The 13,379-nt window shown below is 34.9% G+C and overlaps 1 protein-coding gene across 2 annotated transcripts; it reads right to left on the bottom strand.

Annotated features, from left to right (window-relative positions):
- Positions 1-10,135, bottom strand: LOC145544503 (killer cell lectin-like receptor 6). 2 transcript variants are annotated; one of them, XM_081587422.1, is made up of 10 exons: positions 9,985-10,135; positions 9,475-9,594; positions 7,300-7,398; positions 6,327-6,446; positions 5,156-5,227; positions 4,868-5,019; positions 3,155-3,261; positions 439-444; positions 248-407; positions 1-149 (listed from the first exon to the last, which is right to left on the bottom strand). In XM_081587422.1, the coding sequence occupies exons 1-9, from the start codon at positions 10,016-10,018 to the stop codon at positions 284-286; spliced, it is 834 nt and encodes a 277-aa protein (XP_081443548.1). In that variant the 5' UTR covers positions 10,019-10,135; the 3' UTR covers positions 1-149; positions 248-283. The 2 variants fall into 2 exon arrangements, with proteins under 2 accessions (XP_081443548.1, XP_081443547.1); XM_081587421.1 differs by lacking the exon at positions 439-444.
- Positions 10,136-13,379: the final 3,244 nt, after the last annotated feature.

The following is a 13,379-nucleotide window of genomic DNA, read 5'->3' as shown; positions in this document are numbered from 1 at the left end:
TTTATGACAAATGATACGTTTACTAATTCATTTGTATAATTCTCAAAAAATCAAAAGCTTCTGAGCATCTAAGCTTTCTGTGTCACTCTGATATTTTTCCTTTAACTCTAGACTCTGGATTCTTCTCTCATGAAGTCATTTATCAGTTTCTGCCAAAAAAAAAAGAAAAAGAGTTATGAATAACGTGAAGTGACTAGAATAACGGCAGGCAGTTTGTGAATCTGGAATGTTACTGAGATGTGCAAACCTCATCAGTTTTCTTTTAACCTTCTTCTTCTGAGTTTTAAGCACAGACAGGCTTCTCACACAGGCACGAGGAAGACACGGTGCAGTTATCTATGCCGACAGCGTGCACATCTGCAAACACACAGCTCCCCGGGAAATCCTTACTTGGCTTTGGTAGACGCCTGAGAAATTTAGAAAACACAAGTCACCGGCCACTCACTGTGTTCAAATAAAGTAACATTACTTTAGAACATGACGGGTGAAATTTATTATACCTGGCACTGTTGGGAACTCAGGGGAGTAAAGGGACTCACTCTCCCTCTTTTCAAAGAACTCATACGTTGGTATATACAAAAAGAGATAGGCATATGATAAGTAAGTTTCACAAAATGTGGTAATTATTTTTAAGTATTGGCTTCCCTGATAGCTCAGTTGGTAAAGAATCCACCTGCAATGCAGAAGACCGGGGTTCAGTTTCTGGGTGGGAAAGATCCCCTGTAGAAGGGATAGGACACCCACTCCAATGTTCTTGGGCTTCCCTTGTGGCTCAGCTGGTAAAGAATCAGCCTGTAATGCGGGAGACCTGGATTCGATCCCTGGGTTGGGAAGATTCTCTGGAGATGGGAAAGGCTACCCACTCCAGTATTGTGGCCTGGAGAATTCCATGGACAGTCCATGGGGTCGCAAAGAGTCCGACATGACTGAGTGACTTTCACTTTTACTTTATTGTCCAAATGTTCATTCATTTTTTCCTGTAACAGCTTATGGAAAAATCTGAACAAACTTTTGGCCAACCCAATATTTTATATGTGGGGAAAAGTACACCTGTATAGCGAAGAAGAGACTGGTCCAATTGGGAAAATTATGGCAATAGCAGGAAAGACAGTACATGTGATCTGCGATACAGAATTAAGTTTAAGTAGAGAACAGCACAACTACAATATTGTAAAGTAATTAGCCTCCAATTAAAATAAATTAATTAATTTAAAAAAAGAAAGCACATGCATGTACAGTTGCAGCTGGAATGGGAATATTTTACTTGTAAATACGTTAGCTGTAAAAGCTAGCCAGAATTACTAACAAAATTTAGAATATATATATATATATATATATATATATACACATATATGTATATTTGTGTGTGTATAAGAGAGCATGTGCATGTATGTGTGTACGAATCCTTGAACAACGTGGATTTCAACTACTCAGTTTTATTATATGAAGATTTTTTTCAATAGTAAATACTACAGTATTACAGGATCCACGGCTAGTTTAACATGTAGTTTTAAAGAAGGGCCAATTAAAACTTCTAAGCAGATTTTCTTCTACATGGAGGAGTTGGTGTCCCTAACCCCCTACCCCTGCTCTACATCGTCAAGGATCAACTGTATATGTACTATCCTGGCACAGTTGCTTCTGCTCTGATACATTCATCTTCAATTTATAAAATCACCACCGGTAGAAATGCTAGTGAGTAGATGCTACCAAACATTCTGGTTGAATTTAATCCTTTACTAAAGATCTAGATTATAAAGAATAGTTTAGTTCAATGTCAATAAAATGACTTTTCATCCACTCTAGAATAAAACTGGTTATTTAGTACTATCTGAAAAAAAGGCAAAGCTTATTTACTGAATTGCTAAAGGCATAGTACATTTCTTTTGAAAATACCAAAAGAATGAGAAAGAAATTCTGAACTGTTTTGGGAAAATTAAATTGCCAAAATAGTTCATACATTATTTCATTTATTAATTCAACATATCTATTGAATATTCTATGGTCCAAACATTGTACAAGGTTTGAAGTAGAGGGAACCTTTCAACTCACAAAATTTCAATAATTAAAATGATCAATCATAAAAATTAAAATAGATTAAAAATTTGATGCATTATTGCAGCAATTTCAGGAAAATATTCACATATGTTTACACACAAAATATTCATAAAAACTGTGAAATATTTAAGGGACATATATAATGACTAAAATTATTTAAATATTAAATTTTAGTATATGATGGATGATTCTAAAACCAGTGATAAAAAAAGAATCATTTAAGCAGTGCTCTGACAATTGATTGCCTAGTTGAAATACACATAGAGAGACAGATATAATTACATCTACATTTGTGCATGCCTCAGCTTTCTCCTTCACGCCTTCATATGTTAAGATAAATTTCAAATGAATAAAAAATCTCATTTTATTTAAACGTTAACCATCTGTTCATGTGATAAAAGCAAATAAACTTAAAGAACAAATTATTAAAGGAAAACACTGGAAAGCTGTGCCTGCAAGAGAAGTTACAAACAATATACAAGAAATCTTAAAAGAAATAAAAAGATAAATAGGATAAAACTGTCAAAAGTATTGATATTATAAGTTAGAAGAAAAACAGCCTTACTAAACATCAGAATAATATAACCTAATGGAACAAAGTGAAAATAATTGGCTATCAAGATCATCAATCTTATTCTCTAAGATTGGCACATGGTGATGAAAAAGCTTGAAATATTTTTTCCTCACATAGTTGTCTAATGCAATGTTTCTGAATAACAACTGAACAATATGCTTTTAAAACCAAAAACAAGGCCCAAATTATTTGGATGAGAAATGACAATTCTATACTTGTTCCCAATAAAAATACCAGAGAGGTACTCAGATTCATACGTATGATATTCTTTCCCATAATTATATTTCTTATCTGAAATTGTAATCATTCAGGTCATCTATCAATAAGGATATACTTACACTAATTATAAAATATCTAAATGACTTAATGATTTACAAAATTGCTGACAATATAATTTGAAATAACAAAAGCAAGAAGTAAAGAGGACTAACTTTGGTCCCTAATAATCTCTATTTCCTCAAAACTCTTTAGGCCAGACATTGGAAAAGGAGTAAGGCATTGGATTGTGTAGTAGAAACTTACAGGCCAGAAGAAGGAAGAGAACCATTCTCCCACTTCCATTCATTGTCCTCTTCCTTATAAGACAGGCCAAGCCAAGTGTGGTTTACTGCAAGTAACTTCAGAATACACTGCATGGAAACAGAATGCACAAAGCTATTAACACTAAAAGTCCATGAGACATAAAATTACATAACTTGTGTCTCAGTTCAGTTCAGTCACTCAGTTGTGTCCGACTCTTTGAAACCCCATTGACTGCAGAATGCCACGCTTCCCTGTCCTGTGTCTAAAGAATCATAAAAAAAGAATCTAAAAAACGTGTGTCTAAAGAATCATAAAAAAAATGCAGTATATATATGCCCACTGATAAATGAAACATTGGAAAAATATTTGAGTTTTTCAGTGTCTGTGCATTTTCTCAAGCCAGGAATTAAACACAAAGAAGAAAAAAAAGAAAGCTAGTCATTTTTTTTGTTTTTTAGCTTAGTCCCAGTAATGAAAAGGGTTTTTATTTCTGCATTGTATTTTAGAAATATTTAAGTTGTAAAAAAGAAAGGGCACAGTGTTAACTGTATTTTAATTCATCTATTTTTTTAAACACACACATATTCTAAAATTTATTGCACAAATACATGCACTTGGTTTTAGAAGTCAAGTGATGCTAAATATATATTTATATATATATATATATAGTCATTTCTCCTTCACTAAATGCCTTTCTCCAGAGGCAATTAACTGTTCCTATTTGTCCTACGACTTCCTATTTTATGAAGCCAGAATTTTTAGTCTCATGCTCTATTTTCTCACCTCCTGTCTCCTTTTGATATAGTTACTTCACAATTTTTGGCTTGTGTTTTAATAATTTTACCAGGTTAATATTATTTTATTCTGAGCCAGATAGTAAGTGATGATATAACAGAAAAATTTCTATTGAAGAGGACACCACACCAATATATGAATCACTTTATTATTTGACCATTTATTCAACTCTGTGCCTGTTGTTAGAGCTTGAGATTTATCATTGAACAAAAATGAGAAAAACCCCTGCTCTTGGGGGTTGTGGGCCAGATAGAAGTTAGCAACATACATATAAATGATATGATATATAAGAAGGTGACAAGTGCTATAAAAATTAAAACAGGGTAAGAATGCCTACAAGCGAAGTGGAGTGGTCGAGGGGTGGGATGTGCACTGATACACAGGTTGCAATTTTAAGTAGGGGTGTCAGGGAAGATCTCATTAAGAAGGTGACAAGCGTATAAAACAGTTGAAGGAGATGAAGTAGTTCACCATGGTTGTATCAGAGAGAAGAATATTACACGCAGTGAAGTGAAAGTGTTAGTTGCTCAGTTGTGTCAGACTCTTTGCGACCCCAAGGACTGTAACCTACCAGGTTCCTCTGTCCATGGAATTCTCCAGACAAGAATACTGGAGTGGGTTGCCATTCCCTTCTCCAGGGGATCTTCCCAACCCAGGGACTGAACCTAGGTCTCTTGCACTGCAGGCAGATTCTTTACCTTCTGAGCCACCAGGGAAGAGGGAACGGCAAATGCAATGTTTCTGCAATGAATGCATGCGTGTATGTTAGGAAAGGAAGGCGGAGCGCTGAAGGGAAAGATGAGCAGAAATGCAGCAGGAGAGCGCCCTTTACCCTGATTTCAGAGCTGCAGGTGAGCCCTTCCTTCCGCTGGAGGCTACTACACATTTATATCCCAGAAGAATGAAACACAATCTCACCATCAATCTACTCCTTTCTGTCTTTAAAAATGTAGCATTCAAAGAGACACAAAGGTCTGAACACTTCGACCAAGAAACTGTTTCCACGGTCTGGAAGTAGCAGTGGTCTCTGTGTTGTACCCAGTGACTCAGAGGAGATCCACACCCTTCTCCTAGGAAAGAAAATATAACTCAGAGCCCACAGAACCTCCCAAACAAAGCCTTATGTCTTCACATTCCCCTGCTTAAAAGAATGAGGTGGTTATTAAAAATTATTGTCAACTCAAAATTGTCTCACTTCCAAATTACCTCCTTTTACATTTAGTTCTTGTAGAGCCTCAGTGATACACTCGTTCTGGTTTTGGAGCCTCTCAAGGATTTCTATATAAGACAACGAGACTGAACATTAGAGAAGACCACACATTTCATCTGATTTTGTACTGTTTCAAGAGTCATAATAATAACAATGGTCAAGAGGCACAGTGTACATATGGTTTTAGTCCAGTTCCCTTCCCTACTTAATTAGCTTCATCTCTGCCTGAAGTAATCAGGTGATTAGAAATCAGCCTTTTAAAATGCACAATTTAGTGATTATAGTCAGCAGTACTGTATTACAAGCTCAAAGTTGCTTAAGGAATAGATCTCAATTATTGCCAACACAAAAAATGAAATGATAACTATGTGTCATAATAAAAGCATAAGCTAAGGCTTTTATAGGAACCATATTGTGATATACAAATGTTTCAAAACCAGAGGTTGTACAGCTCAAAATTACACAAAGTCATGTGTTAATCATATTTCAATAAAAAAAAGAAACCAGGCTTTTAACATGATGAATCACTAATGAACTCTCAGATTGTTCATTTAACTATTCGATATAGGTTCAATATCTCAAAGGAAAAAGCTAACATTTTAATGCAAGGCCTTTGTAAAATACTTATTTAGACTATTTTTATATTATAATTTAATTAGCATAAGAGAAGCCTTATGATTATTTATAAACACCCCTTCCTTAGGAAGCACTTAGAAACTGTGAAAATGTTATTGATTTACAGATATTTGTGTTCTTCCATTTTCATGCTCCCTGAACATCTTGCACATACCTCTGCTGTACACTTTGAAACTTTTGTTTATGTTTGGTTTATATGTTTTCTCTGAGCTTCCCAAGGGCAGGGTTCATACTGTATTTATCATTGATTACCAGCCAAGTGGCTGGCACCTGGTGTGCATTGAATAAATGTGAATGCTTAACTGAGTGAACAAGTTAACTAATACAAGAGGATATATTTGGTAAATGTGAGACTCCTGCAGTTTCAGAAGATCAATGAAGAATTAAAAAAAAAACAAACAAGAAGTCATCAAAACCACCATGCTGCTGTATAAACTCCTTTTTTTATCATGCAACAAACCATTTTATGGCTGCAACAAGAAAAGCAATCTAGCATTCTGTAAAGATAATTTGGTCTAGCTCTAAAATTACCTTTATTTTGGTTAAGAACATTTTGAACCTGAAGAAATGTTTCTTCTTTGTTTTGGAAAGATGCAATCTGTTGATTAAGGCTCTTCATCTTGCTCTCTGATTCCTGAACACTTTGAAAGTCTAGAACAAGAATTCCAGATAAGTATAAAACACATGCTCAGTTATGAAATGGTGGAGTATTAGATTGTAAAGCTTAATTTTTATAGTATATCCTTAATAAAGTTCCCAACAAATGTTTTAACAAATATAATATTTAGCTAAATATGTTTTCATTTATCCACTGTTATTTTTAAAGTCTACTCCTAAATCTAAAATATCATCCTAATTCCTTGTAAGATTGCACATATGCTTATATTAACAGAACAATGCTTCAGCTGAATTAAAACAGATGACAACAACAAAAGTCAAGTCTCAAATAAATCTTTTGGCATCATGACTTGATGTAATGTGTAGAATTTCACTTTCTAATCAAATTTTAAAATTCTGAATTTCAAACTAATGTTATCAATGTGAAATCACTATACTTAAATAACTAGTTGTAAACAATTTTAATACTAATTAAAATATTCTGTTGATCTAATTTAGGATGCTAGAGAAATGGGCAGTATGAAGAAACTGTAAAAGAAGTTACTTTTTATATTCAGAGTAAAGACAGTTAAAAATTCATTGAGCTTGATATCTTAGTAAGTTGCAATTTTCAAAATAATACAGAATCAATCACTACTATGAATATCTTTTGCAGTAATTTCAATAATATAATCTCCTTGGAAAAATGTGATTATTGAGAGCTCACAAGGTTAAATTCATTCATAAGGTAAAAAGTTGTAATAGTTTTATGTCATCTTTTTCCTTTTCTCCATTCAGTATGGCAATAAAACGTTTACCAAAAACTGTTATCTGGAAATTATTTAAAGAAACATGACAATCTGACAACCAGTCTATTATTTCTTTTTCCCCAATTAATTGGACTTACACTGGTAACCAAAGAATCCACACAACATCAAAAGCAGCAGGCTGAAGATTCCCAGGATCACAGGAATTATTCCATAGAGAGAGAAGGAAAAACGAGAAGCTAAGAAACAGAGTGAGTGAAAAATCAGAGATAAAGTAAGCTCCTGTTACTTGGAAGATTAATATCATTATTTCAATGTTATTGTTAAAGTGCTGTATATTTTATAAAAAATAATACCAAATGGGTGAATTACTATAAACTATCAGGCTGAATAAGAGAGAAAAAAGTATTTCAGAGGATGTACAGAAAAGAATTAACGTAGCAGACCTGATTTCTATCCTCAAAGGCCCGCTTACAAGGTTGGCCATGGCTGGGATCTGGAAACCTAGATTTCAGTAGAGTTTCCACAACCACTAATTGGCAGGAATGGCTCACCTTGTCTTCTCTGTTTGTACAAACAATGTAGCTTTTGCTTTCCTTCAGGAAATCTAGAATTTTGTTACATGCCAGCCAGATGCTACCTATGGGATTAACACCTTAAAAAACTCTGACCATTGATTTTCTAATGAGTTTCCCTGGTTGTCAACATTTGACACATTGTCATGAATTATTGCTGGGGAAATTCCTGTGACCTGTGTGACTCTACTGGGAGAGGACTCTAGGAAGGTTGAGCCTGGTCTCCCCCACACTTCACTTCATGCACCTTTTCCCTTTGCTGATTATGTTTGTTATTCTTCCATTGTCATAAATCTCAGCAACAAGTATAACTCTATAGGGTCCTGTGAGTTCTCCTAGTGAATCATTAAACCTGAGCATGTCTTTGGGGACTTGCAATGCAGGTAAAAAATTTACATATAGGTATTATTAAAATTGTCCTTAAATACTAGGCATAAACTTTCAGTTCAGACTACATTACCCTCATTAATACAATCAGATTGAGAAATGTTTATCAATATTAAATCTGTGCTATTATTAAGATAGAACTCTTTGTTTTAAACTTGATGACTTGTAGTATATTTCCTTGATGTGTGTGTGCTAAGTCACTTCAGTCGTGTCGGACTCTTTGAGACTGTGTGGACTGTAGCCCATCAGGCTCCTCTGTCCATGAGATTCTCCAGGGAAGAATACCAGAGTGGGTTATCATCCCTCCTCCAAGGAATCTTCCTGACCCAGGGATTGAATCTGAATCTCTTATATCTCCTGCATTGGCAAGCAGGTTCTTTACCACTAGCACCACCTGGGAAGCCCCACTCATAAAGAATTACAGTAAATCTTAGTGACTGTTTTAAAGGGACAATATTTGGTTTTAGATGAAACAGCATCTATAATTTATTCAATTTCACAAAAATATATACTTCATCCTCACATTCTAGAAATTAAACTTTCAGAGATCATTGTTAATAGTCTTTTGTTGGTAAGTTTATTTCCCTCCAAAACAAATATATAAACTCTAGTGTAAAAAAACATATTTCTATTTTTGTACTTCAAAAACAAAGAATTGTACTCCCAAAACAAAATGAAAAGCTGCCATAAAAAAGAATAGTTATTTTCATAACTAATATCCAAATTATTTATTTAACATTCTGTATAATATAACCTGGTGGTTATCAATCAGAGGAATGTTGAACCCCCAGAGGACAATATTAAATGTTTGGTGACATTCTTGATGTGATAATTGAGGGTCAGGTAGTACTGACATCTAGTGCATAGATGTCCAAAAGATGCTAAACATCCTACAGTCACTAACCAATGCCCCATAACCAAGAGTCATCTAGCCCAAAATGTCCTTAGAGCTGAGGTTGAGAAACTCTCCTCTATTAAATGATGTTGGTTAATTATGATCAAAAAGAGGCATGATGTAACAGGGTTTTACCTTTATTTGTCTTTTTTACAAATTTTCTGAGTCTTAAACCTTGATCAAGTTCTCTGTTTCATGTAAGAAAACAATTCTAAATTTGTACCATGGCTTCTTCCATTGTTAACTATGCTCTTTCATATATGAAAACTTCAAATCTCTCTGTCAGAAAATACACTTTTGTGTTATTCCTATATATGTTCTAAACATTTCCATCTCTATATTTTTTCTAAATTTTAAAATTTCCAAATAGTAACAATTGGAGAAACATAAAATGGAAGGTGTACCTAAAGATAACAAAAGAGACCATAAATGAATAAACTCTAGTGTATCTACTTTACCGTCCACATTGGTGCGCTCAGGAATTGGGCCCCATTCATCCTCGGGAGGAGGAGGAGGAGGAAGGGCAAGAGATGGTTCCAAGTCCACAATAGGGATGGTCTCTGTCTGCTCTGTATTTGCTTTGAGCACAGAAAATATATCATAACTTTACAACTTTGTAAAACAAATGAGATTAGAATTTGAGAACCATTACTATTTCCAAAGATCCCTAGAAATACAAACATTATAGAAATAAACTCAAAGATACCCAAATCACATTTCCACTCAACAGCCCATCCAGCTTTCCTAAAAGTATTTAAGCTGGTTGATTACACTTTGAATCGAGTCCAGAAATAAGATAATTATTTTTAAAAATATATTTAAAAGCACTCTTTCAGGTAATCTGGGAAACGTTAACAATATAATGCTCCTAGAATAATCAAAACCAGCAGTTATAACAAACAGAAACAACCAAAGTTGTATTTTCATTAAAATGGCATAGATCATTTAGATTTAAAAAGAAAAAATACCTGGAGGTTGTTCATAGTCTGAAGCATCTGACATTCTAGAGCCTTTTGGATTATTTATTTATCCCAAGTGTGAAGAAGAGCTTACAAAGATGTTGGCAGGTGAATGAAGAGTTATCTCTTCCACTTTCTTCCTAGAGTTGATGAGAAGACCAGACATAGCCTCAGGTGGGGCAGCTACTTACAGTTGTATGAAACTAACTAAATTTGGCAAAAAAACCACAGAGGAAATGTGAATCTATAACTGGATATTTTCTAATAGGTATACAGAAATAAAGTCACCCCTACTTAACTAAATTATATACAACAAGCCTTTAAGTTTCATCTGGTTTGTTTAGGTAATAGTCCATTGCTCCAGAAATTAATTAGGAAAAGCCACTATCATAAATAATATAACTGAGTATACTAGAGTGAAATGTTTCATGAAACTTGAGTATGAAGTAACGGAAAATACAAATATAAGGAAACTAATTAGAAAAAGGAATAACACTGGAAATAACATCTGTTCATCACAGGTAGATTTAAACGACTTCCTATATAAAATGGCACTTGAAGATAGAAATCACATAATAAAATCTATATGTCCAAATAGTGACAGATTGGCTTAAAGTTTTTTGATACTACCCCCACCCAACTTTGTTTCAAAGGAAAAACAAATTCTATTCATATAAATATGGTTGGGTTAGCCACCAGAATCGACCTTTTGCTCTTCACTGCTCAACTGAAAAAAAGTTCAATATTTGCAGTGGGAATAAATAGACATAAGAAAATAGAACAAAAATAGACATAAGATTTTTATCATTGGGTTTATAACCTCATAGAAACTAATGTATGTTCAAGTCTGGTTGACACCACACAAGATACCTCAGATACAGGCAGTGGTCATAAGTTTCCCATCCTCCTATGTCCAGTTCAGATCAAATGGTTTTACAAGTAATCCTAAAAATAGATCACATTTTATCTTTTAATGTATGAAATTCAAGATTGGTTGACTAAAAAGAATATTGTAACCTTACTCTTCAAAGATGTCAGTAAAGCCAGGGATGGAGAAAGCAGAGACTTCATAAAAAATATTCTGCACTGACTTTCTGCCTATATTGTAATTCAATTTTATTTTGTTTACTTTCTAGCTTTAAATTTAAAAATCTGATTGTGTTGCTTTGGGCCAGGATTCAGATAAGTCAGAAAAAAGAAAAAGTATTAATCATTAATGTGTGAATACCACCTATAAGCCAATATGAAAATATTATATGGACATACACAATATACTATTCTTGAGTAGTTCTATTATATTAGCATAAAATAAATTTTATTGTTCCATAGCCCTGTGATATGATTAACCACCTCTCCACTTGGGTGGTTATATATCCATGTGTTCAAAGAGAGAACACTTTAAAAAATAGTTAGAAGGAAGGTTCTAATAAGTTTTGTTATGTTTAGGAGCAAAAACCAAGTAGCAAAGTAGTGGGTACTTGTAATAGCATATAAAACAGGGGAAAAGGAAGAAAAATGAGGGGGAACAATATAAAAAGAAGAATAAAAAAACAAGAAGAAGCAATATATGCAAATGTGTTTAATTCATGTGAATATAGAAAATTATTGACACTAGTGATCACAGGCAAATGGACTGTAGGTAAGAGAAAAAGATAGCCCACATTCATTTAGTAGGCCTCATATTATATTGTATATTTATTTATCATGTTTTAAAAGGCATTCTAATAGATATAGGGAAATAAAAGCAGTATGATTTGGCATTAAAAAATTCATGTTGTGAACAAATTTTCTTAACGAACACTCATGACAGTATTATATATGAGAACCAGAAATATTAAAAAATCTATGTCCATGAACTAGAGATTGGTTAATTCCCTATTAATATAATAAAATACTATACACCTAATATAATCACTATATCGAAATCTTCTTTATGACACAGGCATATGTTAATGTAGGGAAATTAACTGAATTAAAAAGACTCAGTTCAGCTCAGTTCAGTTGCTCAGTCGTGTCCAACTCCTTGTGACCCCATGAATCCCAGCAAGCCAGGCCTCCCTGTCCATCACCAACTCCCGGAGTCCACCCATACCCATGTCCATCTAGTCGGTGATGCCATCTAGCCATCTCATCCTCTGTTGTCCCCTTCTCCTCCTGCCCCCAATCCCTCCCAGCATTAGGGTCTTTTCCAATGAGTCAACTTAAAAAGACTCAGTTCAGTTCAGTTCAGTCACTCAGTCGTGTCTGACTCCTTGCGACCCCATGAATCACAGCACGCCAGGCCTCCCTGTCCATCACCAGCTCCCGGAGTTTACCCAAACCCATGTCCATCGAGTCAGTAATGCCATCCAGCCATCTCATCCTCTGTTGTCCCCTTCTCCTCCTGCCCCCAATCCTTCCCAGCATTAGGGTCTTTTCCAATGAGTCAACTCTTCGCATGAGGTGGCCAAAGTATTGGAGTTTCAGCTTCAACATCAATCCTTCCAGTGAACACCCAGGACTGATCTCCTTTAGGATGGACTGGTTGGATCTTTTTGCAGTCCAAGGGACTCTCAAGAGTCTTCTCCAACACCACAGTTCAAAAGCATCAATTCTTTGGCGCTCAGCTTTCTTAACCATCCGACTCTCACGTCCATACATGACTACTGGAAAACCCATAGCCTTGACTAGACGGACCTTTGCTGGCAAAGTAATGTCTCTGCTTTTAAATATGCTATCTAGGTTGGTCATAACCTTCCTTCCAAGGAGTAAGTGTCTTTTAATTTCATGGCTGCAATCACCATCAGCAGTGATTTTGGAGCCGAAAAAATTAAGTCTAACACTGTTTCCACTGTTTCCCCATATATTTCCCATGAACTGATGGGACCAGATGCCATGATCTTAGTTTTCTGAATGTTGAGCTTTAAGCCAACTTTTTCACTCTTCTCTTTCACTTTCATCAAGAAGCTCTTTAGTTCTTCACTTTCTGCAGTAAGGGTGGTGTCATCTGCATATCTGAGGTTATTGATATTTCTCCTGGCAATCTTGATTCAAGCTTGTGTTTCTTCCAGCCCAGCGTTTCTCATGATGTACTCTGCATAGAAGTTAAATAAGCAGGGTGACAATATACAGCCTTGATGTACTCCTTTACCTATTTGGAACCAGTCTGTTGTTCCATGTCCAGTTCTAACTGTTGCTTCCTGACCTGCATACAAGTTTCTCAAGAGACAGGTCAGATGGTCTGGTATTCCCATCTCTTTCAGAATTTTCCACAGTTTATTGTGATCCACACAGTCAAAGGCTTTGGCATAGTCAATAAAGCAGAAATAGATGTTTTTCTGGAACTCTCTTGGTTTTTCAATGATCCTACATCTAACTAAAAAAATGTCTGCATATCAGGGCAAATAACCAACAAAATGAAAAGA

This window comes from Giraffa tippelskirchi, chromosome 4 (assembly GCF_054371585.1).
Source record: "Giraffa tippelskirchi isolate mGirTip1 chromosome 4, T2T-mGirTip1v1.2.pri, whole genome shotgun sequence".
NCBI lineage: Eukaryota > Metazoa > Chordata > Mammalia > Artiodactyla > Giraffidae > Giraffa > Giraffa tippelskirchi.
This window is presented reverse-complemented; position numbering and strand designations above follow the sequence as displayed.